This window comes from Cyprinodon variegatus, unplaced genomic scaffold, assembly GCF_000732505.1.
Source record: "Cyprinodon variegatus isolate N-32 unplaced genomic scaffold, C_variegatus-1.0 Scaffold1511, whole genome shotgun sequence".
Lineage (NCBI taxonomy): Eukaryota > Metazoa > Chordata > Actinopteri > Cyprinodontiformes > Cyprinodontidae > Cyprinodon > Cyprinodon variegatus.
In genome coordinates, this window is record NW_015151964.1 from 16,551 (window position 1) to 42,796 (window position 26,246).

The 26,246-nt window shown below is 36.1% G+C and overlaps 1 protein-coding gene across 1 annotated transcript in view; it reads right to left on the reverse strand.

Annotated features, from left to right (window-relative positions):
- stxbp5l (syntaxin binding protein 5 like) overlaps positions 1-22,917 on the reverse strand; it is a gene marked incomplete at its 3' end in the record, with an annotated part of 29,564 nt that extends 6,647 nt beyond the window's left edge. The window contains exon 1 of the mRNA XM_015403513.1: positions 21,899-22,917. Within this exon, the coding sequence (XP_015258999.1) occupies positions 21,899-22,066 (168 nt within the window). The remainder of the gene's footprint in view (positions 1-21,898) is intronic.
- Positions 22,918-26,246: the final 3,329 nt, after the last annotated feature.

Genomic DNA, 26,246 nt, shown 5'->3' on the forward strand with positions numbered 1-26,246 from the left:
CCTAGTCTGTTTATCGAAAACCCTGCTGTGTTTCCATTTGTTGACCGTTGGATATAGTTGCGTCTGAAGGTCAGGTAGTCTTAATTGGTCTACTGCAGCAGTGCTTACTCTAATGCGCACTGACACACAGCATATAGATTTACAGTAAAGCTGTGTGTATTGTTTTCTGAGTGGGAAACACATTTGTAAACCTTACCCTTGGGGAGTGTAGCATTTCTACCCATTTTTCAGAGTGGCACATTACATTAAGGCTTAGCCTTAGAAATATAAAGAAATGTTATTAATTCATAAGGTATTTAATAAATTGTCAGATATTACCAGAATACATTTCGAAAGGTTTCAGAGAACTTCAGCTGTGTTCTATATTTAGTCTGATACACATAAATGCAAAGGATATTGTAAACCATGATATTGTTTGAAGTGCTGGGCACAATGAATCTTGGGGCTAGTAGGCTAAAATAATTTCAATGTTGCATTTTGGCAAAGCAGTTTATAGTTTATAAACCAATCCAACACATTTCAGTAGTCATTGAATCAGGATTTTGTAGGATGAATGCATTAAAGGTAAAAAAAAAAGAGAAAAAAAAGTTTCAGCCTTAATCTATAACATACCACTAGCTGATTTTCAGTGCTATGAAACAGTATTTACACAATATATAAAGGTTTATTCATATATATATATATATGTATATACTTATATATATATATCCTGGGCTGAAAGGTTAATCTTATAACACTAAAACTGCATTAATAATAGATTATTAAATAATGCTACTCATATGATGAAATCCAGCATCTGAGGTCTGTGTCTCCGAAAATTTAAACACTGCATACTGTAAATAGAGGATATGAGCGAAAGCTGACAACATGGCTTCCCAAATCCTCACTAACTGTGGAAACCTTAAATGAGATTTCAAGCAAAGGGGATTCTATGACTCTCTACTTTTCCTCCATTCAATGGGACATTGATTATTCATATAAAATAAAACGTACTTTCATCTTAAAAGAGAACTTTGACTGACAGAGCAAAAGTCCAATATTTGTTCAGGAGAGGCTTTTCCTGGGAAATGCAACATTTTTATCCTATGTGTAGGTTCAGGTCTGGGGAACAGGAGGGCCAGTCCAAATATTATATGTCTTCATCTTGTAGAAACTGCTGACACACTCCAGCCACATGACGTCTTGCATTGTCCTGCATTAGTAGGAACCCAGGGCCACTGCACTAGCATATGGTCTCACAAGGGGTCTGAGGATCTCATCTCGGTATCTAAAGGCAGTCATGCTACCTCTGGTGAGCACATGGAGAGCTGTGCTGTGAGACCCTCCAAAGAAATGCCACCCCACACCACTACTGACCCACTGCCAAACCAGTCATGCAGAAGGATGTTACAGGCAGCAGATCGCACTCCATGGTCTGTCCAGACACTGTCACGTCTGTCACATGTGCTCATTGTGAACCTGATTGCACAGGACGCTATCCTGGTGTTTTCTGGCAAAGCATCTTACACAGTGTTAGGCTTTTAGCAGAACCCCAAACCGTTGGGCCCTCATAACATTCTCATTGAGTCAGTTTCCAACTGTTTGTGCAGACACAATAATATTGGTGGCCTGCTGGAGGTAATTTCTTTTTGGCCCTGGCAGTGCTCCTCCTGGTCTTCCTTGCACAAAGGTTCAGGCAGTGGTTCTGCTGCTGGGTTGTTGCTCTCCTACGGCCTCCTCAACATCTCCTGGTGTACTGGCCTGTCTCCTGGTAGTGTCTTCAGCCTCTGGACACTATGCTGACAGACATCGCAAACCTTCTAATATCAGCTCGCACTGATGTGCCATCATGGATGAGCTGCACTACCAGAACCACCTGGGTGGGTTGTTGAGTCTGTCTCATGCTACCACGAGTGTGAAACCACCACCAACATTCTAAAGTGACAAAAAGATCAGCCAGCCACCTCTCATATAATATTAGAAGTGGTCTATGGTCCCCACTTGTAGACCCACCCCTTTATTGAGTGTGTCTTACTAATTGACAATATATTCCACTTGTTGTCTTTTCCATTTGTACAACAGCATGTGAAATTGATTGCCAGTCAATGCTGCTTCCTAAGTGGACAGTTTAATTTTATAGAAGTTTGAGTTAATTGAAGTTCTTTGTGTTGTATGAGTGTTTAGTTTAATTTTGAGCAGCATCTATTAAAGCTGAATCATAAGAATATTCACTATAGGTTAGTAGTGAGTATAAAAATGCATGACTAGTAAAAGTAATTTAAGATGTAGGCAATTTTATTCACTTTAGCTGCTAAATTTTTTTGTCTTAACTTTGGTTTCTAAATCACCTATAACACTTTTATAACCTGGAGTTCAACCAGATGCTAAGTAACTTAGACTCTGATCTGACTTTGCGCTTAAGTCATCAGGTCTTGCAGAATAGCTAGAGACTAAAAGTGGTGTGGAAAATTTTGATCCGAGACAAATAACTTTTTTTTTTCCTTCTTTCATATCTATTATTTTTGTTTGTTTGTTCTTTTATTTATTTATTTTTTTTATGAGATTAACACTGCAAGGTTGCTGGGGGTGGGGGATGGAGTCATCCTGCAGAAATCACCTTGTATCCTATGGGCATATTTTGAAGGAAAAACTAGGCAGTTCGTCTGAAGAAATGTAACATCTCTAACATGAAGTCATAACAAACTACTTTGTTTTTTTTCTTAACTTATAGAAAATAATTTGATTCTTTACAGTTTCACTTTATGTGTTTCCCAGTCATATATTCTTATGTAACTAAGGACCCTAGAACACCAGCATTTTAAAGGTATCTTTCATAAATCAAGATCCAGAATCTTGACATTATAAAACTATAATGGACTTGTGCACAGATTCCCAGTACAGAAGGTACAGATCATATGCTGACAGAAAAAAAAAAAAAACACTTGTTGAAAATATAGCACACCCTTAAAAGACACCCTTAGAAAATATATAACCAAAAACACTATGGCGCTCAGTATCTGTTTAAGCTAAATAATCGTCGCAATAAAAACAATCTGTTACATGAGCTCTTCACATTTTTATCAATCTTCATAAAAATGTTGTATTCCACTCATGGAATGAGTGACTTATGAAAGAAATGGCTTCCATTGTTGACCCTGGGCAATGTGAAGCGCTGAGGCATGTAGGGGCATACTTTGTTTAGCCATGTCTGAATGCTGGTGCTGCAGCCACACGCCCACACAAGAAAAGCTTAATGAGACTAACAAGAAGTGCAAGGAGCGACTTAGAGCATCATTGAGTACCAAGAGACTGATCTCACTCATAATTCCTGAAGATGGAGTGGGATCCAGAGTGATAACACTCCACTAAAGGAAGGACTGATGTGGCCAACAGGTGAATAAATGGTAGCTGGCAAGAAACACAGATATTTAACAAACATGAATCATAAATTTATACCTTTCTTGCAAATATAGTATTTGGAAAGGCATTTATTGATAAAACAAATAGAATTATAAAAAAAAAAAGATTCAGACCTAGAGACATTACATTTTTTCCCTGACCCCATATGATCTTGATGCCTTGCCTGATAATAGTCAGCAATGGCTATCGTAATGCAGTTTTACACTGATAGAATGCTTTTATATGATAATATGTTTTTTAGAGAGCGGGGTTCTTGTTTTTGCAAGAGGTGGACAGTGTTACATCAGGCATTTCTTGTTTACCCTTTTTACCTTCACCTTTTTCTTCTGACCAAACCCAAGGTTGAGTGATGAGAATTTCTTTAAAATAATGGTTTCAGTAATTTAACTGAGAAAAACGGAACTAATTATTTGTAATATTGGCTTACTAACCGCTTTATCTAAAACTCTTTAATTTCTCGTTAACAAAAAGGATGTTCTCAATTCAATCCCTTTCTACATCTTGAAGCACATTGTGAAGATTAGCTCATTTTAAAGCTATGTGTCAGGATGAATAGGAAGAAAATAAGTTATTTAAAAAAAAAAAAGTTGATGGTGTTACATGGGTTGCTTGGAATATTTCTGGAGCTTCAGCTGCACTTTTAATTCCACACACAACCACCTCTTAGGTTTACAGAAAATGGTACAAAGGAGTTATTTGGACAAAAAGGCATTTTTGAGGTTTGAAGGCTGACATAACTGCAAACTCAAAAAGGTCCAAGTTGAAGCATAACATCGTATTTGGTTTTGGATAATACACAACAAGCTACTTTAAGGAAAGAAACTACACATTCTGTAAAATTAATATTTTAAAAAAAGGCATCCTCTCTGTTTACAACAAATTACAAATTAATATTCTAATACATCAACCAAAAGATCCACGACCAGTAATTGCTTTACACAAATGGTGCAACAACATACTGTACAATACCCATGAAGAAGTTTTCATCCCGCAGAATATTCATTCGGTCATTTTATAAGATAGCCCAACACAAGGTATAATATAACTGGAAGAAAACTAATACATTGCTTTCAGAAAATGTCAGTAATGAAACCACTTGTAGGTAGTCGAACTGAGAGTATTTTATAGAGAAAGCCTTTGCAGCTGCAAGTCTTGTTTTAAACTGGGTTTGACTGGTTCATACCGATAGCATAATGATCCTACCTCCATCTTTCATTGCAGGAATGGTATGTTCTGACTTGTTTATTTTTTGCCACACAAACAACACAAACAGCACCATCTTCCAGATGTTTTTCCATTCATTCATCCATCCATCCATCCATCCATCCATCCATCCATCCATCCATCCATCCATCCATCCATCCATCCATCCATCCATCTTCTTCTTCGTATCCATGAGGGTCATAGTGGGGCTGGTGCCTATCTCAAGCAGTCTATGCATGAATAACCCTGGACAGGTCGCTAGACTATCACAGTGCAACACAGAGGCATGCAACCACTCACAAACATTTATAAGGGTAGCCAAAACATAGCCGTACACACCACATCCTACCTTTACTAATGTTACATCTATTGAATCTCAATCCCTGTGGAATCCACGATTACAGGCCAGAATACAATTTTTGCAGTGTGTCATTACCATTCTACAGTAAGACACTGAGAGTAGCATGTGCTAAGATGTGTGTGTATATGCTGCAAACAGGGGGATGCAAGTAAGAACAGAAAATATCAATACAAATTTTGTGCATAGGAGGTCACAGAGAAAATTGCATCATTTCCTTTGCAAAATCTCTGCATCATAAACTATTGATCCTGTGCAAAATTTGCTAAAAGTTTGGTGTACTTACTGTAAACATTTAAGGTTACCAGTAGAATATATAAATTTGAAAAATACCACTAAGGTAAATTGATTTAAATATTGCCTATACGGTATGTATTAAAGAGAGGAAGTTCTGCAAATGAACAAGGCCTTTTGATGGCACCATTAGGCATGTACAATAACTGGAAATCAGTCTTTTACATCTCTTTAAAGGTATCACTGCCCACTCTTCATAGCATCTTAGTCCCTTTTGTCTTATTAAATCATGAACTTGAATCCTGGGAATGTTCACCGCTATTTCATCTGTTCTCAATTTGTGGGTTATGGCTCTCACTGTGGTTCAATGTGGTCCCAAAGCCTTAGAAATCAGGTTGTTACCCTTTCCAGACTTATAGATATTAATTATTCAGTTACTCATCTAGCCTTGAATTTGTTTAAATTAATGCACAAAGTATTGCTTTATTAGACCTTTTAATCTGTTACATGTAAAAGACAGTAAAGACAGGTTTTCCTCACTTATTTGCTGATTTTACTGGTTTCATAGATATCCACATTGGTTGTAGCTGCTGGAAAGGAACTCTCTTTTATAAACTGTTAACTTAGCTATTTATGATTTAACAAGAGGTCAAGATTTTTCCCCTAACAAATTAACCATTTTTATTAGCATTTTTTAATTTTAATCTTTGTCTTATATTAATATGTCTTTGAATATTTGAGGTATTTCAAATTGACAAACAGCACAATGCTATAAAGCTGTTAACTGCTGTGTTTTTTTTGCAACTGTGACTCTTTTTGGTGCCCTGAAAAAGGCTACTGGCAAAAACTATCCGAACAGCTTAAAAACAACCTTCAGAAGAATTAAAATTTTCCAAGGATGTTAAAAAAGAGGTTGCTTCCCCTTAATTCCATGTCAAGACTTGGTGTCTGAATTTTTCTGTCTCAAACTAACAGCAACCCTAACTCCTGCTTTTTTATCCTAACTGAGCTGATGCTTGGCCCTTCACTTCCAAAGCTTTCCGGGGCATTCTTTACTAATAAAAAATTGAAAGACACTTATTTCTCAAAGCCAAAGGAATGCTCTGTTTCCATTTACTGGCATGGAAAAGTAGGCCAATAGATAATTTATGAAATACTTTCTTGGCAAAGTCTGTAAATGAAAGGCACATGCAAACACTGTGACGAATCTTTAACTTTTGTTTATTTTACATATTTCACAGCATATGTATATTTGCACACACATATCCTATATTCAGCATAATTTTAAGGGTGTTTTAATTTTTTTTTTTTATTCCAATAAATCGGTAGGAAACAGTTGGGTTTCCTACAACAGGGCTAAACTATCCTTATGTCACTGAATACGGTGGGGCTTTTTAGACTGATATAACTTTTTGGCCCATTTATATAACAGAATATTATTACAGGTTAAAAATACCCACTTGCTCTTTGTGAATGCAATCTACTGTGTGATTACAACAACTCTCTCCTTAACAACACCTCTTTTCTTAGAGGGCAAATTACAATTGTTTCAAAGCACACCTCAGTTAAAGATAAATAAGCTAGCTTCTTATAAAACTGGAAAGTAAAAACTAATATTTAGCTTAAAGTATCCAATATTATTCTGTTTTTTTACACTTTTTTTCCTGACCATTCTGATGTATGTTGTGTTTTGCAGATCTGCCATATTATAAAATGATGATATACTAAAAACCTATCAGCAGTGCCTACTGTCTTGTACCTAAAATTACTCCTTAGAGTAAGTTGGCAATATATCAGCATAAGAGTATACAATTTTCTTTTTATTGCGTTATCAGATGGAGAGGAGGACGCCATCACTGAGAATGAGAAGAAGAAAATGTAAACATTTTTCAGAGGTCCTGTAACTATCCAGTTCCTGAACCGTTTCATCCAAGCTCCCGCAGTTACATTATCATACTTAAAAATTACACAATTTATATGTTGCATACTGAAGTGCTTGAAGTTGCGGCTAATTTGCAGTGCTTATACCTGGAAGAGCCTTTACAAATACAATAGTTTGGCCAGACAATTATAACTTACCCAACTAAGAGCATGTGAATATTTCTATGTAAATTAACTGTGATCACTGACTTCTTTTGAAAACATGATAACGTTCATATCTAAAATTCCCTGACTATGAATCCAGTTGGAATTCCAGAACTCTGGGAGTTCTGCAGGTTGAGGACATGGAAGCAGAAAGCTCCCTGTGAGAAATATGTTATTCTCTGAAACACTTAAAAGTTTCCGAAAGAAGCTCCTTTTGTGATGAATCAAATGCTCTTTGTGAAACAGGCTCACTGGGAGCAAATGGGGCTCGCTTATGCAAAAACATGTATTAATTATACTATTCTATTAAAAAAAAATAACTTAATAATATTAGGCTTCCATTTGACCCCTTAGATCTAGCTGGCATTTAGAGTTCAAACAAGTCTGGTTAAATATATCTTACTTCCCACAAAGTCCTCTGGAATTTATTTGTTTTCAGAAAGGACTTATTCCATATATACTAAAAAACAAGTATAAATTAATATTGTTCTTGGTTCTTTAGTGTTGTTTTGAAGCTGACTGTAGCACAGTGGATGAAAAATCCCCCACTTTGGCAGGATTTGTCAGAAGTGTTTTGAAGTTTGGTCACAAAAGCTGCCTTGGATGTTTTGTGGGAGTGTTCAACTAAATTACTAAATTGGGGGGGTCAACATCACAAAAAACTTTGAGGGTCTCATCATAACTGATATTCTTAACAACACCGAATTACAATTAGATAATATGTTAATGTTATTAGGACTTCTTAAAAGCATTAAAAGTAGCTGAATGACATGTCATGAATTTCAAAATATAGACTTAAATTGACGTTTTAAAGCTGGTTTTAATTTAACCTCTGTGATATTTTATTTATTAGAAAATCTCATAAAATGCTTATATTCTTAAGATCCAGTTATTGATTTAGTAGGAGAAAGCCAATAGGTATCTGAGAGAGAAATACTAAAATTAATAATATCTTGTTGCAAAATAGTTCAATTGAGTTTAAACAAATTTCAGCAGTGACCAGAAGAGATCGTAAGTTCATATTAAGGTTACAAGTAAAACCAGCTTGTGAGTTTTAGAAAACAAAAGAAAAAGAAAAAAAGAAGGAAAGAAAAGCTTTTAAAGCAAACAAACTTTGGAGTGTGTCTTCATAAACAGGTTCCGCTCATGTCGTCTCAAATTACCGTATGAACTCGTTATGCACCCAGCCTGCTTTTGTGTGCGCAATGTGTTGCTTTTGTGCATACAAACTGTTCATCTACATCACCCAGGTGTTTTAGCACCTGTCCCCCCAGGCTACGTGTCAGGATGAGAGGCAGTGGTGCAGAGAGAATCAGAGTTGCCTATACCCGTCACAACCAACCATTCCATTCAACTTGACATTATAGAGTCAGAGAGCCTATCAAACAAACAGAGACACATGTGTCTTTCCCCTACCAGCATTTCAAGAAGGAAGATATTTTGAGGTTGCTCTAAAATTCCTTTGATCTACTTAGGAGCTGCCCAAAATAAAGGGGAGGCATAACAGAACATGGATTGAAGAGGAAGATGTCTGGGAAGAGTGTGTAGAGGAGATTAGGGACGTCTGAGTGTGGAGATGAGAGTTGGAAAAATAAAATGATTACAAAACATGACCTGATGTTGATAATTCTATAAAAACTAAGCACCCTCTTTTGTTTACTTTTCCAGGTGAGAGTTAATGTTTCATCAGACTTTTGTTGTTATAAAAGCTTACTGTTTATTGGTGCTTGTTTGTGAACATATCTTTTTTTTGTTTTGGTTTGAAAAAATATACATATCATTTGATAAAGATATTTACAAAAGTATCAACAAAACCTTTATTTTATATTTTAGCTGTATTATATATATGTATATTATCGACTTTTCCTAGAACCACGCTTGGTGTGAGGGATTCCTGTCAAGTCAATGAGTTGATGCAATCAGCTGGTTTTCCTTAGATAGAAAACTCTGAACTAATCTTACTGTATGATCTGGTTGAATTTTCTCTGTGAAGTGCCTTGAGATAACATGTGTTGTGAAGTGATGCTATATAAATAAACAGATTTGAACTGCATTAAATGTTAATTCTTTAGTTTTTTTCTAAGCCATTGTTATGACATTAGGGTCATATTCAATATATCAACAAAACATAATGCAGAAATAGGACCTGTTACAAAAAACTCTCAATATTTACAAAAGAACTGTTAGGGGCAGAAAACGGGCCATTGATTGCTTCTGAAGGACATATGATTGGGAAATCTTTAGATCTGAGATTTCTATGAAGGCCTCAGATGATTTCTTGTACATAAAGGGTATCATGGGGACCAAGAACACACTAGACAGGTCCAAAATAAAAGTCAGGGTTTAAAGCAGAGTTAGATCATGAAACTATATCAGTTTCATGGTGCACTGTTCTGCTTATTAAGCCAGCATCTACAGAGCACTGCACAACTGCAAAACAAACAAGATATGGTTGTCTGCCAAAGGTGACAGGCATGTAAGAACAGCTACAAGGCACCTGGTACACTGTTGACAGTTGCACCACTTAGGTGGAGGAATATGCTCAGAGAACAGCTATTAAATGACTACGGCAGAAATCTGACCTTTTTAAATAGGAAGGTCATTACTGTAAGAAGTCAGTTTTAAAGTTAGCCACGAGTCATAATGGAAATGCATATGAAAGTTTCTGGTTACAAGTAAAATATGACAGGAAAACTACTGCTGCACAAAACATTAAACATGACATTCCTACTTTGAAACATTGTGGGGATGGGCTCATGTTGTGGGTTTTTTTGCTTTTAGAAAGGGCAGGGAATTTAGTAAGAGTTGACTGAGAGATGGATCAATTTTAACTGAAGGCATTCTTAAAAAAGGAGCTGCAAAATAAGCACAAAAAGTGGTTAAATTTGAAGAAAAAAGCTATTTACTTACAATCAAAGCTACAGCTGAATGACTTAGACTCAGGAATATGTTCTTAATGCAATCTGAATGAACGTAACTCTTGAGAACTTAATATACTGTATTACTTGGATATTTATTTATAAAAAGCAAAAGTAAACAATATATAATTTTCCTTTCAAGTTCTTCATTTATTTTCCTATCATTTTGAATGGTAATAGTCCATTAAGGTTTTACCGGTTTATAATAAAGAGCAAAACATTATTTGCATTCACTACTTATTGGAAAATATTAAAAAAATAAATAAGTTTCAAGGTTTAGGTAAAATTGATTGATTTCGATATGTACAAGAATTCCTGATTGCAGGTTCAAAGATTAGAACTGAAAATACAACTAAACATTTAAGGTAGCAGGATTTTCTGATAGTCTAACTAACTGCTATAGTGATATTAAATATTTAATACTCCTCTCAGCCTCAGTGTTGGTTTAGCATGAATAATGTTATTATGAGGTTTCACATTTTGAAAACTGTGAAAGTGAAGAGATGAAGGGACTTTCATTCATGGCTAAAAATAAACCTGATCTATTCGGCATTTCTACCACAGCGCATGGTACATAAATGCACACACACACACACACACACATACAACACAACACAAGACAGAGCAGCCAACAAATGTGCAAAGGGTGAGAATCCCGTGTGAGAGGAGGCTGAAAATGAATGAATGAGCATAGATAAGATTCCTTTTCTGCAGACTGTGATGAGCTCACTTGTATTAGTTAGAGCTAGAGACATGCAGCCAGATGGAGTTGTAGTGAATCAGATGAATCTTGCATCTTCATTATTTTAGTGTTTAGCTTTTTATATTTTTTAGCACTTTTAAATTGGTGCTTTAAGAATGCTTTTTGTTAATCTGTCTTTTAGATTGAAATAAAGTTTAGCTAAAACAGAGAATTATGTTATGTTTTACTGATTAATATACTATTTGATATTAATGAAAACAGTAAATTACCTGTTGATTGTGTTAAAGAAAAAACTCTCCAGCATCCTTCTTATTGATAAATTCATGTTCACCTGTTGTCACAAATAATAAAAGTCAGAGGACAAAAAAAATGGTGCTTAGAAATAGACACAGGGGATTTTCTATTGAGATAAATAAACAAGGTCTTAAAGGATAATGACAGAAAACACTGGTATAATACATTACTATATTCTCTTTGAGGGGATTTTATAATGGGGGCTGCATGTATATAAATAGAAAGAATAAAATCTTATAACACAGACTAACAGCTAAACTGTTCCTCTGATTGTATATTTTCATTTTGTCTGGAGCTACTTATCCAGTGTTCTAGTTAAAACTCAGGGGGTATTGCTGAGTGCGGTCTGCAGTTTGATGATGTTCAAATGAACAGAATTATTTTCGTGGGGTTTTCACTTGGTTTATTTTGAGGATCTGCCCTGCTGTGTAAGTAGTCCCTGTTTCTGGGCACTATCATCAAAGGCACTGAGTTGCCATCTGTAACTTCATGAGGATTGTCACAGTTCCGGCTCTCTAGCTCAATTTCTGACCTTAAAGATGATCAGTAGTTCAGGTACAGTAACGAGTCATGTGACCATCTGCATTAATACAGTGTTCACCCCTTCATAAATACAAATTGTAAATAGTTCTACTCTCTTTTTTTCCTACCTTTCTTTGTGTTGTTATGGTGTAACAACAACAACAAAAATTACAATTTTTAAAAATGTGATTTTAAAAAAGAACACAGATGTGCCGACTTCTGTTATTACTTATATAAACAGTAATCTGCAGTGTAAATATAACATTAGTGGTTCCATTTCTGCAGTTCCTTGTCTTGTCTTTCAAAATATATTCCCCAAATCTTTGGATCATCAAGTTTTCTTTTTAATTCTTTTTTTGTTTTTGTTTCTTTGTTGTTATTTTTTTTGTCAATGTAAGACTGTCTTGGCATCTCTCTTCTGTTCTTCAGCAATGGTTTGGGGGTCTTCTTATTTCTGCCAAATTTCTTTCTTATTGTGGAATCAGGAACACTAACTTTAAGTAGGGCAGGTGAGGCCAGTGGTGCTTTAAATGTAGTTTGAGTTCTTCTGAGACTCTTTGGGTCCTCAGTGGCTTCTTGTAATGATTTTGGAGGTTCAGTTTTTTTTCTATAAACTTGAATTGCTTTAGATCAGGCTAATGTATTTTTTTTTATTTAATTTATTGATGAAGGACTAGATTTGGTTTATAAAATATCTCATGATATGAAAAAATTGAGTGCCAGAACATATATTTTCCACGGAACTGTGTAAACATTTGAACAAGGGAAGAAAATGCATCCTTGATAAAGTGGGAGTAATGTTACATTCAGCTTCCAAATCTGTCAATAATAATAAGAAAAGGTCTGTCAGCAGTAATTATCTTAAACTGCTTCAAATTTTTTGTCTCACTTATATTTTACTTTCTTAGTCTTCAAATGCAATCTCTCTATCCTCATTCTTCTGCCTTTACCTTACTATTGTTATTATCTGACCTCATTCTGCTAAGTAAATTATTATTCACTTGATTACTCTCCATATAATGTTGCAGTGAAACAAGAGCATTTGGCCTTTTTTTATTTGGCAACGTTTAACATCATTCTTTTGCATTTGACCCTTCAATGTTAAGCACATATCACTTCAGATGAAAGCGTGGGCTTGACAGCCACAAATACATAATTCATTTTATGTAATCGCAGAGCAATGCATACACGTGTGTACGTGGGTGGAAGGGTGATTGCTAAGACTGTAGGCTGGGGCTTTGTGTTGTGTTTTCATGCACCCCTGAGGTCACAAAGCAGCCGTGAGGGAGAGTACAACACATGTGGCTTAACCTTATAAACTAAAACAGCCGGACTCTCAGTCTATTGCATATTCTATCAGCAAAAGTGGATAATACCTAAGAGTCCAGTATTCCTTCCTGTGTTTCTTGCTTTAAATGAAAGAGAAAAAGTGTAAATATGGAGGTAATAAAAAAGAATCCAATGCTTTATTGTGTTTCCTGATATTCTGCCCATATGATGATCATAAAAGCAAATTTCCTTGCATTGATCTATGTCTTAAAACTATGCAATGCATTCAAGCTGGTTTAATTAGTAATTTAAATGAACATTCTTGTTACAAAAGGTTTTAACCTTTCAGTAAGTCATGCATTGCAACAAAATTATAGAACAGATATTATTACTAATTCAACTATTTCATGGACAAATTTATATGGAATCAAAGCTTAGTTGTGCTTCCATTTTGAGTCTTAGTCTGTAGGTTTACACCAAAAATGTACATTTGCCAATTTACAATTTGCCTTAACAGCTTTATTTATAAAGCACTTAAAAACTGTCATGATCTTGGTGCTGATGGCTGGGTTAATTACTCATTTCATTCACCTGTCTCACTCTGCCCGGTTTCCCATTACCTCTCATCTGATCCACCTACTCCTGCCGCAATTTAAGCTGCTTGGTCCAAGCCATCAGTGCCAGATTATTCTTTGGTGTTAAAACTTGTCCAGCGTTTCTATTAGTCTTCTGATTGTTTGATCCTGACCCGTTTCTGTTTTCGGGCCTTTGAGCTTGCCTGTCCCTGTTCTGATCTGTTTGCCTGACCTGTCTTTGGATTCTGTTGGAATCTATTGTGAACTTAACCTGGATCTGCCTCTTGACTTCACCCTCTGGATTATACTGCCTTCCTTTGTCTGTTTGGATCTTTGGATCACCGGCCAGTTCTGCAACCTTCAAGGCTTCAGCACGTGGAACTCTCAGGCAACTTCCGCTGTGTCTTATCAGCCGACTGGCTGGAATCGTCCTCGATCTCTGGACACGGACTGAACTGTAAAACCAGGTTAGCGACTCACCCGTTTATAATCATCCTCTGTCAGATTATCATGGTCACTAATCCATGTTTCTCTCCTGTAGAGGTTCCTGCCTTAGACGCCCTAGGAGCAGCCAATACAGATCCATTCTGCCAGTTTTTTTAATAAACACTTGTGAAATTATCCCGCTGTCTTTGTTGCTGATTACTGGGTCCTTCTGAGTCATTAAAAAACAACAACTGGCTTCGGTGGCCATGGCCACCCCTGGCCCCCGATAAAGCCCCACCTTTGATACAGATGCAGAAGGCAAACTTAGCACCTAAAATAGTCTAGATCTATAATAATCTGTAGGTGAGTTGTCAACGCTGAAACTATATATATAGATATTGAGTCACGTTTGGGCTCATATTGACTTTCATAATCTCCATTTAATAAGTAGTGACATTGATATGAAGAAAAAAAAACATTACAGCAGTGAGAAATAGGTGTGTAAAAAAAGAAAGGTGGGTTGTTGTTATCATCATCAACCTAAGTCACAAACTGACTATTAAAACCCCTTAATAAGATTATTTCTTGAAAGTGAATACAATTTGAATTTTACCCTCAAATTGAGCCACATCACACAACAAAGCATTGCATGAGCTCATTCTACATGAAAGTGCAAACACAGAAAACTAAGTGAAGCAATGATCTGTTTGAAAAGCTCACTTGATTATATTTGCACAGCGTGAGGTGAGGCAGGCAGTCTGCTGTCACTGAATGGACAAAGTGTTTGAAAGCCCACACAAAATCTAGAGGCGCCTATTTCTCATTCTCTCTCACAGACACATGCTGTCACAGACACAAACAAAATGCAGAGTATCACACCATAGCTCATATTTTATAACATTGCAGTTCTTAGACTAGAGAACTGTACCTATAATGTCTTTTAAATGATGTACTCTTTCACAGAGATGCTATGTAAAATAGAACTCCAGCTCCACCTGCATTAAGATAACAGAAAAAAGTATCCTATCTGTTATTTTTTCCCTATACTGCATCCTTAGCCTGACATCAGCTGCTCCTTAATTGATCCAACACTGTAGCTTCTGACAGGCAGCTGAACACATGGTAATGTGAGACTAGCTGGTAGTCAACCCACTGATGTCATCACACCCATATAGAGCTTGTAGGGTTGCTGTTGATGGCGTTAGGATGATGTCATCCTTACAAGCAAATATATTATCCTGAGGGAGGAAGGACGTGTAGTGAAAAGAAGTGGTAATCTCTTCTCTACTAAACCTGAAACATAGGCTTAGTAAACATACATTCACCTAGAATGGAACATCTTGAGGATTTGTTTATCTGTACTAATTTGATTTTTGTACATCTGCTTTGTTATTTCCCTGTCTTGTTATTACGTTTCCCTGGAAATGTTCAGAATAAAGTAATTCAATCAATAAATAAGTCAAATAAAATGCATTTGGAATAATAAGGAGATCAAGTCAATGCACAATCATTTTCTAAAAGGTTTCTGCAAACTACTTACAGAGAGCATGAAAAGTAATACATTTCCCATAATGAAAAACATCAAATAAACACTTTATTGCAGCAGATACAAAAAACGTCTTATTTCACCCTTCACCCTCAATTCAATTCTTGTTAAGGACAAAGCATTTCAGTTGTTTCTGTGTATTTATTTTAGGCATGCATTTTTTTTTCAAATGTTACATCCTTTTGTGCCTTTTTATTGTATCTGAATCTGAACATGTATCAATTCTAAATAAGTTTTTGTTTAAAAAATGATAAATATACTGTATATATTAAAAAAGATTATATATTATCATAATATAATATAATCCCATATTATATTATATTATATTATATTATATTATATTATATTATATTATATTATACAAACAATATTTGCCATTATAATATTCTGATATATTGATACAGACTTTTGTATTTGACAATTGAGCAAAACCATGAGTTTTTTGTTGTTAAGTGTAATTTAACTTTTTAAACTATAGGGAGTGGCAGCGTAGTTGTTGGGGCACAGAGCTTGGAATCCTGAGGTTCTAAGCTCGAGCCCCACTCCCACAGACTGCCACTCTGGGTCTGTGAGCAAGACCCTTGACCCCATGCTGCCCCACGATGGCAGCCAACTGCTCCCCAAGGGGATGGGTTAAATGCAGAGCATTGATTTCTTCATTGTGAGACTGATAAAGTTCAATTTCTATTTTATATTTCTATAAACATACTGAAAATTAAATGTATCACATTTTGTAGATTTTGAGAAATATAACTAAAACCTAAATAATGTATTACTATACTTCAAGTATGTTAAATATTGTCATAATTTTAGCAATTTGATAGGAATTTTGGGTAAAAATCCATATAATGAACGATAAAAAATCTAAATGCTACTCTGAAATACATATCAAATTAAATTAGCCTGTTTATTTAGTGTTAGAATTCTTCTTATCAATTACATAAAACAATATTAGTTAACCTCTGCTGCTGGACTGATTCATCACGTATATGTCAAGGATGTTCTCATGTTTGGGCAGTACTGACAATATAAAAACAATTAGAAGACCATTCCATTTCTCCAGGAAATGTTGGGGTGTGGTCATCTTGGCATTTGTGTAGAGAAATTATAAAATGTCAGTAGATTTTAAAATAATTTAAATATTCAAAAGGAAAAAAAGCTTTAAAAACATTTTATAAAAAATATGTGCAAGTTAATTCATATACTAGAAAGATGTGGTCATAGTCTCCTCCAGAAAATAATGAACCAAAAAGCTTCATCTTTAGGGTCAGCATGTGTTGCTGCTCTTGAATCCTAAAGCAAATCCTTTTTTTTTTGTATTATTTTATCTTTACAACCTGACAAGCTCAAAGGGGATGAAAATATCAAGCATATCTAATTCATAACAGTTGCGCTGCTTCTCTGGGTAATTGTACATCTCCTTTAATCACTTATTAAAGATGATTAAAAAATGCATTGAGGACAAGATGACCTACTGTAGCAGCACACCGTTTAGAAAATTCTTAATTAAAAAAACAAACAATTATGTATTAAAGCTCAGACATTTACAGGCAGATGTTGAGGTGAAAAAAAACATATACTATACATCATGCTTTCACTGATTTAGGGCAAAGCTATATGTATAACTATAAAAGGTATACTATAACAGTGCTTTAGCAAAAAAACAACCAATCATTTCTTTTAACACGAGACAGCATTAAAGTATGTTTATTTATGAAATGAAGTGATAGGCTATGTAAAAAGAAACTAAAAGTTGTTATGTAAATGTATTTAAGTAAAATTCATTTCAAACCATACTGTATATAACATAAAAATAAAACTCTACCACTGAAATAACTTTAATAACACTAATAGCTGTAGTATGTAAATGCCGCTGTCACACTTCCTAAATATATGTCCCAATAATACGCCTCTACTGATGAAATTAAATAAAGCAAACTCAAAGGTCACAATATTAAGGCCACATAATCTATGACTGCACTACATGGATCATTTGTGTGTCTTAAACAAAATGTACCTGCAATACTAAGTTAAATATTTGGCATTGCTGATAAAGCAATGAATCTGCCCTTATATTTAAACTAATACCAATTAGTTAATAACAGTTCAGCTAATGACCATGTTCAGGACTAATGTCTCCATCACACATTGAAGCCCGCAACATGAGGACACAGCACCAGAAACTTTATAATAGTGTTTAAATTTTCAGAAAACTTTTTTTAAGTCAATGTCACTAAATGTGTGAAAAAAAGTTATATATTATAAATGTCATAATCGTCATGTCTATATAAATATGAAAGCTTTTCCTTTGTCAGAATTCTACAGAGGGGACTTTGCCTCAAAGAGGTTATGGAGGTGGCTGGGAGTGACACATGCATTATGAATGTAGTCATTTGGAAGAAAAGACTTCAATGTATGTGAATGGCAGCCATTAAAACCATCTGATGTTAAATGTAGACAATTACATTTTAGAACTTGAAAACCATTATTCAGCAACAGTCTTATTAAGGATTGTGATTGAAAGTATAGGCAACATTGCACTGCAATGCGGATCATTTTGATGCAATTTTGACAATTTAGTCATGTCCGATAGTAGTCCTGTCACCAATTATTTTAATACAGATTAAGATTTTGATAAGTGGCATTACTTATTGCAATTATTGCATGCAAGTATAAATTCACCTTATACTTTTTCTACTTTTTGTCAAATCACAATAGCAACTTTAGATCGATGTTAGTGCAGTTTTATAAAATAATCTGTACCAATATGGTGCATAACAGTAAATTGGAAGAAATATATGTGTCTTAGCAAGTCTGTCGTGGATGGAATTTGCATACGTTCCCCCGACACAACGTTTTATAGAGCAAACTTACTATTTCTGCAAATCTTTTGGGGTATGTCTGTACCAGCTTTGCCCACCATCAGCTTTAATTTTTGTAATTATTTTGTACAAAACAGATTAAGACTAACCCTTCGACGCAGTTCATGATGGAATTGCAGTTTCCAGTTTTGCTACGTATGTTGACTGCATTTATGTCTTTAAACTTTGGGTAATTTTTAAACATTAAATCATTCTGTTTCATCTCTGGAGATGAACACATACCAAAGTGTAAAGTCCATTTCAGGCCTTCACATGTTTGTTTTTATTTAATTTTTCTGCCGGGTTGTATAGCTTCCTTCTTATGGCTGTCAATCAATGATTAAGTTCTCCTTGTCACTCTTTTATACAAGTCATTTTTATGCCCATGTACAGTAGTCAATGGGTGACAGGTGTCCTGTTAACAGGGTTCTACCTCCTCAGCTTTGTAGTCATTAGCATTGGTCTCTTGACTGCTCTCCAGATTAATGCATTCCTCGCAAAGCTGTTGATGATCACGTCTTGGTAGTTTTAATAATCTCTCTAGTTTTAAAAGGTAGATTTAGCAGTGCTCAATTACAGGTATAAAACTTGGGATAGTGTTTTATACACAACAGTACTTCACCTTTAAACTGTTTCAGAAATTTTCTCTGATAAGAGTGTGGTGTAAGATTAACTGTTATCTTTTATCTAGAGTTACATTATTTTCTTAGTTTTTTCTCAGCTTTTTTGTTATAAATGGAGCAGAATTTCACTTTCTAAATATACTGAGAAAAGCACCTTGAGTCAAATGCTCCCTTTATAGACTCTCTGTCAATAAGCAATAACATCAAATGCTGCTTTAGTATTTTGTTATCTATTTTAGCCTCTGGTCAGGATATGATGTCTCCTCTGCAACCCAGTGTGACCTTCTTATTGTTATGGTTAGGGCTGCAGAAATATTTGTGAATATGAACTACGGAAGTAAGATTATCTCTAGATCCCAGGCAAAGCATCTGACGAATGCCCATCAAATCCTTACCATCCTAACAAAAAGTTTTTTTATGTTCTATACAATCTAAAATTTTGCTCTTTACTGTTTTTCTTGTGATAAAAAACAAGGATACACAGTTTACATAGCTTAAGATTAGGTTGATTCTTTTTTCAGATTGTGTAGAAAGAAAGGTTGTGAAAATACCTTTGATGTAAAAAAAAATCAGCACAAACTAAAGTCACCTTAATGACAGTCAACATTAAACCATTGTTTACCATGTGCTCAAAATAAAGGTGAATTCAAGTGCTTCAGAAGCAGTTGTTTGTTGTCAAGACTATTGCTAGACAAAGAAAATAATATTGATACCTATTTTTAAGAAAAAAAAGATAAGTCATGTCTCGGCTACTACCAAGTGCATTGAAGTTCAGTTTGATGTATATCTATTTTCTTTTTTCTATCTCAAATGAGATTAACTAATGTCCCTCTATATACAATAAAAATATATATTGAGCCACAGAGACTCCTTTGCCCCTGCATGCGTTACAATTTTTTAATTAACTAGTTTTTAAGTGAGATTCCATTGAATGCATGTTTTAACATTTCGACCTTAACTAATCAAACAGAATGTCTTTGTACCAGAATGTAAACAAAAATCCAGTATTACATAAAAAAATGTGTTATTGCATCGTCCTACACTGCACGTTGAGGATAGAAGTCATGACTAACTTTGAGAACTTTGCCAAACACTCCCACACGTCTTACTGCACCAGCTGACATATTTACATCCCCACCAGAAAGTCTAGAGCCTGTCTAAATATATTTGGGATAATGAATGGAAGGGTAAAATTAGACGTCTTTCTCGTTTCTCTTATTTATTTCAGGTTAAAGAAAGTCTAGAGCTACGATATGTTTCAGAGACAGGTTTGGATGATTATTCTGACCCAAACACTGACTCAAATTAACTTTGTTGCTTTTCATAATTTTAAAGCATCTCAATCCACTTAAATTTTAAATGAGGGATTTGTTAGAGTAAATCATGTTTATCCTCTTTCTCAATATATAACAGAAAGCTAAATTACGGATTCTTTTAGTTATTGTATTCTTTCTAGAATAAATGTGCATCCAGGTCTTATTATTATGAATACATACTAACATACTTAAAAAATCTGCACCTAATTTCTGTACAATAGATATATAACATACCAGTGTTGCATGGAGCCATTTCATTCCATCCTGAATATCATACATAATTTAGAATTATAACTTATATCAGTTCCCCCTTGCTTCACCTTTTTTTATGCGGTAGAGAGAAAAATAAAATAAATCTGAACTCTCAGAAGAGAATAAGCTCCAAATTCCTGGTGATTGTACCTTTAAGGTAAGATATCTGCATTCACAGCTTTCTCATGAGAACTTAAGTCAATTCATCAATGTATTGAGCCACTAAGTGAGGGGATACAGGCTCCTGCATGGGACCAGGCTATATTGTCCTGCTCTTTTCTAGCAAATTCTTCTACTTGCTATACAGTGCTCTGCAGCATCCTTCTTTGCTTGTGAATCAACCTCCCTCCACAGTCTTCTCCAATCCAGTCCCTCCCCAACCAGTTTTACTCTGCCCAGTAATAATGCAGCTCTACAAAAACAATCCAATGCTGTTGTTGTTGTTTTTTCCCCCTTTTTTTAATTCTGTTTCTCAATTAATTATTTACAGCTATACTCCCAATGCAGCCCAGTTTCTGGTAAAGGTAAAAAAAATAAATAAATAAAGGTTGCAAAATGCATAGAAAAATAACTGGCTGCTATGCATAGCAGTAGCTGCTATAAATACCCCCACCCATGCATTCAGCTTCACCCCCTCCCTCATTCTCTTCCTCCTTGCCAGTGAAAAGCGCATCAGCTTGGACAGCACTGCAGGGCCCCTCCGCTGGCTTGATGTGCACTTTCTTATGCAAAGGGAGGGACACCAGTTATGTCATCCATACCACACCATTCGTGCTCACTTGCTGATGCAACCGGGTTGGTTGCTATTCATTGACTCCCTTTGCCCTGTTTTGCAGCACATGTGTGTGAGCTACTGCGGCTACACAACGCGCTCATGTCGGGAGCCGTGCTGCACATACAGATGGGAGCTATAACCTGCCCATACACACAACCAGTCATTTTGCCAGTGATTCTTTTATAAGCTGCACAAAATTCTGGTTTAAAGGGGGGAAAAAATCAAGCTTATGTTATAAAAACCAGAAGAGTAATAGAAGCAGGAGTGAAGTATTTTTGATGGGTCATGTTTTATTTAAAATCGCTGTCCTTGGTGCTGAAGTATGAAACCAGGACAGTTCCCGGCCAGAAACAGCAGCAGAGCTCAAAACTAACTTTTAAGAGGACTGTTTTTTTTATGCCAGTAAACACTCAAAAACATGATCTGTGACAGGCATACACAAAGAGAGTGTAAGCTAAAGTCTAAGCGAGTCGATGCCGTTATTGATCCTGCACCTCCTCTCTGATGTTGCAGATTTGCAGCTAAATGCCTTTACCCACCTTACACAACTGAAAGTTTTCCGAGACCAGCGTCTCCTGGACGTCGATTTCCTTAGGAGTTGGCGCCGCGGTAGGAGTCCCGGCCGCGCTCCCACACGATGGGGACCCTATAGTCCCTCCCGGAGAGGACGTGGTCAAACCGTCCAACACCTTTCGAAACTTCTTCATTTTTAAGTCGTTCTGTGGAATATATTTTTTTATGTCAGCGACAAGGAGGATAGAAGAAAAAAAAAACTGCCTTCTTTGTTTTCCCAATGTTCACTTTGATGCAACAACTCTAAATCTTAAGACGGCTAAAGGAAAAGGCGTCTCTTCTCGTAGAAGCAGTATAGAGGGACACCCCCTCTCTTTTTCTTAGGTGCAGTTCAAAAAGTCACAAATGCACCTCATCTTGAGCTCAATGTGTTCCCCATAGAAAATGATCAACTCTGGTGTGAGGAAGTCAGCCAACGTTGCAGATGCAGGTCATCTATCTCATCTCAGATTATGCACCAAAGGCCACTTAAACTATTCAACTTCATCTTCCCCCCTGCATCCTAAAGTAATATCCACTACTTGGCATGAAAATGAATCCTGCTCCTCAGTTCCCGGATTTGTTTTAAATCAGGGAACTAAACAGATGCATTTCGCCATAGGAGGAGAGCTTTAATAAAAAGCGGGAGAAAAATGAAAGGAAAAACTTCGGACAGGTCAGTCCACTTCAACGCTCTCTACAAAAATAATAATTATAATAATAAAAAAAATCACTTTCTCGACAACGTAGCTGCCAGTAACAGAGGAGAATGAGGAGCCAAAAGCCAGCAGACGCAGAGGCAATGCAGTTAAAGGAGGTTGGTCTTCTCAGTCAGGCCACAAAGCGAGATAACTCAGGCATCAAGGAGAAGGAGGGGATGGAGGAAGCTTTGCGTCCGCGCTGTGAACTCGTGGTTCATCCACAGATCAATATGAGTCGGGGTTTTTTAACCTGATCTTGCCGCGTGTTGAGCGTCGCTTCCATGCAGCCCACACACAAGTGACTGGAGCTGTCGTGGTGCTGAAAAAATAAATAAAGAAAGAAAATAACCAGCCATCCCTGCGCCCCGCCCCACCCCCCACCCACCTCTGTTTGTCCCCCCGCCTTCTACTCGGCGATTGGTTACAAAGCTCCAGATCAGACAAACGGTATGATCAGGGCACTAACACAAACCACAATGAAGGAGTAAATCACCTCAGCACAATACAGACTACAAACAACAACTCATTGTTTTAGGATTAGAATACCTAGTATGTTTGCAAAACCAATGAGTATGTCATTCAGCATTTTTTAATACATTTTATGTCATTTTAATTTTTGCATCTATTAACAATGTTTACAACTCACAGCTTTCAGAATAAACAATCAAAATTAGGAATGATTCTGTGTTATGCAAGTTTATTCAGATCCCCTCTCTGCAGTAAATATTTTAATTTGACATTGTTCAGCATGTCTGTTAAAACAAATTATTTGACACTTTATTAACCAAATCACTTTTTGTAATGATTAAAATAAGATTAAAATAAGACTGATAATAATTAATAATTGCTTTTGCTTAATGCTTTTGAACAAAACAAAAAAAATTAACAATTTAAAACAAAAGGTAGGGAAACCATTCTGGTATGACCACCTTTCTATAACAGCAGGGTTTTATAAAGTTAGATTTCAACAACTACGGTAGTTACGTCTAAAGTAATGATACAACTGATTTCTAATAAAACATTTTATGTATCATTCCATTGTTCATAATCCATCTTACTCATGTCTTTCATAAGATTGTCTTACCAACTTTAATTTTATAGCAAATCGCAAAGCATATTCACCGGATTAGTGTGTGATAATTACAGGGATATACAGTCAGAAATGTAATATATTATACATAACTATGTCATTTATCATCTACGAGCTCAGCCTCTTAACCTTAATATTTGCGTTGCCTTAGAATTCGTTATTTATAATTACATAGGAGCGGGTCTCGCAGCCGGCAGACATCTTTGCGCTACGGAAGCGCAGAGCCAACAAACTAGCAATTGCGAGATCGCCAAAACGTCACAACGATGTAGAAAAATTAACGGGTATATTTATTATCTTAAGTCTACATGAAATCTATACCCTACACAGACTAATGAAATACTATCTGTAAAATTATCTATGTAAAGACACCTCATCACTTGAGAAGGTAGGTGATGCGGACGTCGTGGAAGACATTTTGTCCCGTAACGCTCGCCGTACTGTTGGGGGGGGAGAAGCGGTGGGGGGGAGATGTTCATGTTGCTGCGGTCTGCAGTCTGACCACTAGATGTCGCTAAAAATTACACACTGTAGCTTTAAATGTTCAAGATGAGTGATGTTGCATAAGTACATACGTCACCAGCCTCCCCCTCAGGTCCTAATATCCCGAGTGTGTTGAATTTAAAAAATAACAAAAAGTAAAAAATAAACTTTTTCAATGTTATGTGAAATACAAATTAGATTTAAAAAAAATCTAATTTGCAGTGAAAAGAAAAAAGACACCACATTTTCAACATTTTCCCAATGAATAAAATTCTTAAGTGGGAGCTGTTCACATTCAGTTATTGGTGCCCTCATCTGAGTCTTGTTGTTGAAGACCCTTCAGAGTGAGTGGGCACAGCTAATCTTTCTACTTATTAAGAGTAGAATATAAAACAAAGTAAGGTACCGCTTTGTTGACAAAATATAAACTGCTTGTGTCTGGTACTGAGGTTTGTCAACCTGGACAGCCAGACTGGTTTACAGGGGACCTAAATAAGTCCAATAAGACTCAAACGCTCTGGTCTAAAACTGAACGGACCAATCACAGAGCTGGGGGCAAGAGTTCATCCTCGATGCATCAGCACCTTTCTGAAACCATAACAGTCAGGGTTGCTGCTGCAACAAAGTGATGTTTAGAGACACTGTTATGTTCTGAATGAGATGGCAACACGGTTACTTAAAAAATTTGACAACTGAGCTTTTCTTTAAAAAAATACTTTGTTCATCACATCTGGTCATATCACATCTGCCAACATGTTTCTGTGACCCTATTAGTCACGCCCTGGTCCCATTTTTCTAATTTTTATTTATATATTTATTTTCTTTAGCTCTACCTGCTATAAATAGTAGGTCAGTCTGGCAAGAGGTTTGGACCTTTAAAAGCTCTATTTCAATTTTTGTTCTTGCTGGTAGCAGGGATTTATAGCAGCGTCTGTTGCTACACAAAGGGATCCACTTTCTAGGTGTTGTATGTTAGAGGTACAGTGTAATTGAACAGTAATTGCAAGAGCTAGTTTCTCTTCACTATTGGTGTTTATCCAAGGAAATAGATTTCAAACAACTAATTGTTTTCTTAAAATCAACACAGTTTGTGTGTGCGATGTGTTTGCTTCAAGAGTGGAGGAAACTCTGCAACATAACAACAAGAAAACAAGTTCTGATAAGTGACTTTGTTGGCTTTACACAGAAATACAAAGCTACTGACTAGGGGTTGGGGTTTAAAGAAGCATAAGTAAGAAATATACATTAAATCAACCCAACTCATTCTTATTTGTCACTCAGAATGGATAGTAAACTCCCCACAAACATTTGGTCCTCTCCATCAACGTTGTCTTAGTCAAGTGTTTCTCCTTTCAAACCTTACTTCAGCATAGTGTGTGGCAGCTGTTTACTTCTTGGTTCCTAAGCCATATAAAAGCTCCCAGATTTCCCATCAAAACTCAGAATTTGGTATTTTATTTTGCTAAATAATAGTAGCCAGCAAACAAACTCATCATGTTGAATCTAGCTGTGTAATGTCCACTCTCTCTGAAGGGAGCAGGTCGTGCTATCTAATTTTTGTGTTTTTTTTTATTTGAAACATTAGTTGTTGTTATTACTTATTGTTCCTTTAAGCTTTTGCTTTCTCTAGAGACAGCTGCTAAAAGTCAGACCATCCCTGTGAGTCAGGTGAGCTAAGTAGACCCCACTCTCTCTAAAAAGCATTTGCTTACAATAACAATGGTGGACCTCTGAGCTGTGGATGTGTCTATCATCTCTATCGGCCGACAGTGGTGTAGAAAGTCCTCCAGAAAACAGAGGGTTGCCGGTTTAAAACCCAGCTCCTTCCATCTCAGACATATCTGGGCAAGACACATAACCCCCACTGCCTGGTAAACGTGATCAGAAAACCACATGGTGCCTGTCTATGGCAGCCTTGTTGCGTCCTAGGGCAGATGTGGTTGTATTGTATCCTGCACCATCAATGTGAGCTGAAAAATTTATGTTAGTGTGAAGTCACAAAAGTGAATGAAAACTAACGTTGGATAAATTCAACTCTGATAACTGTTAAACACTTTAAAC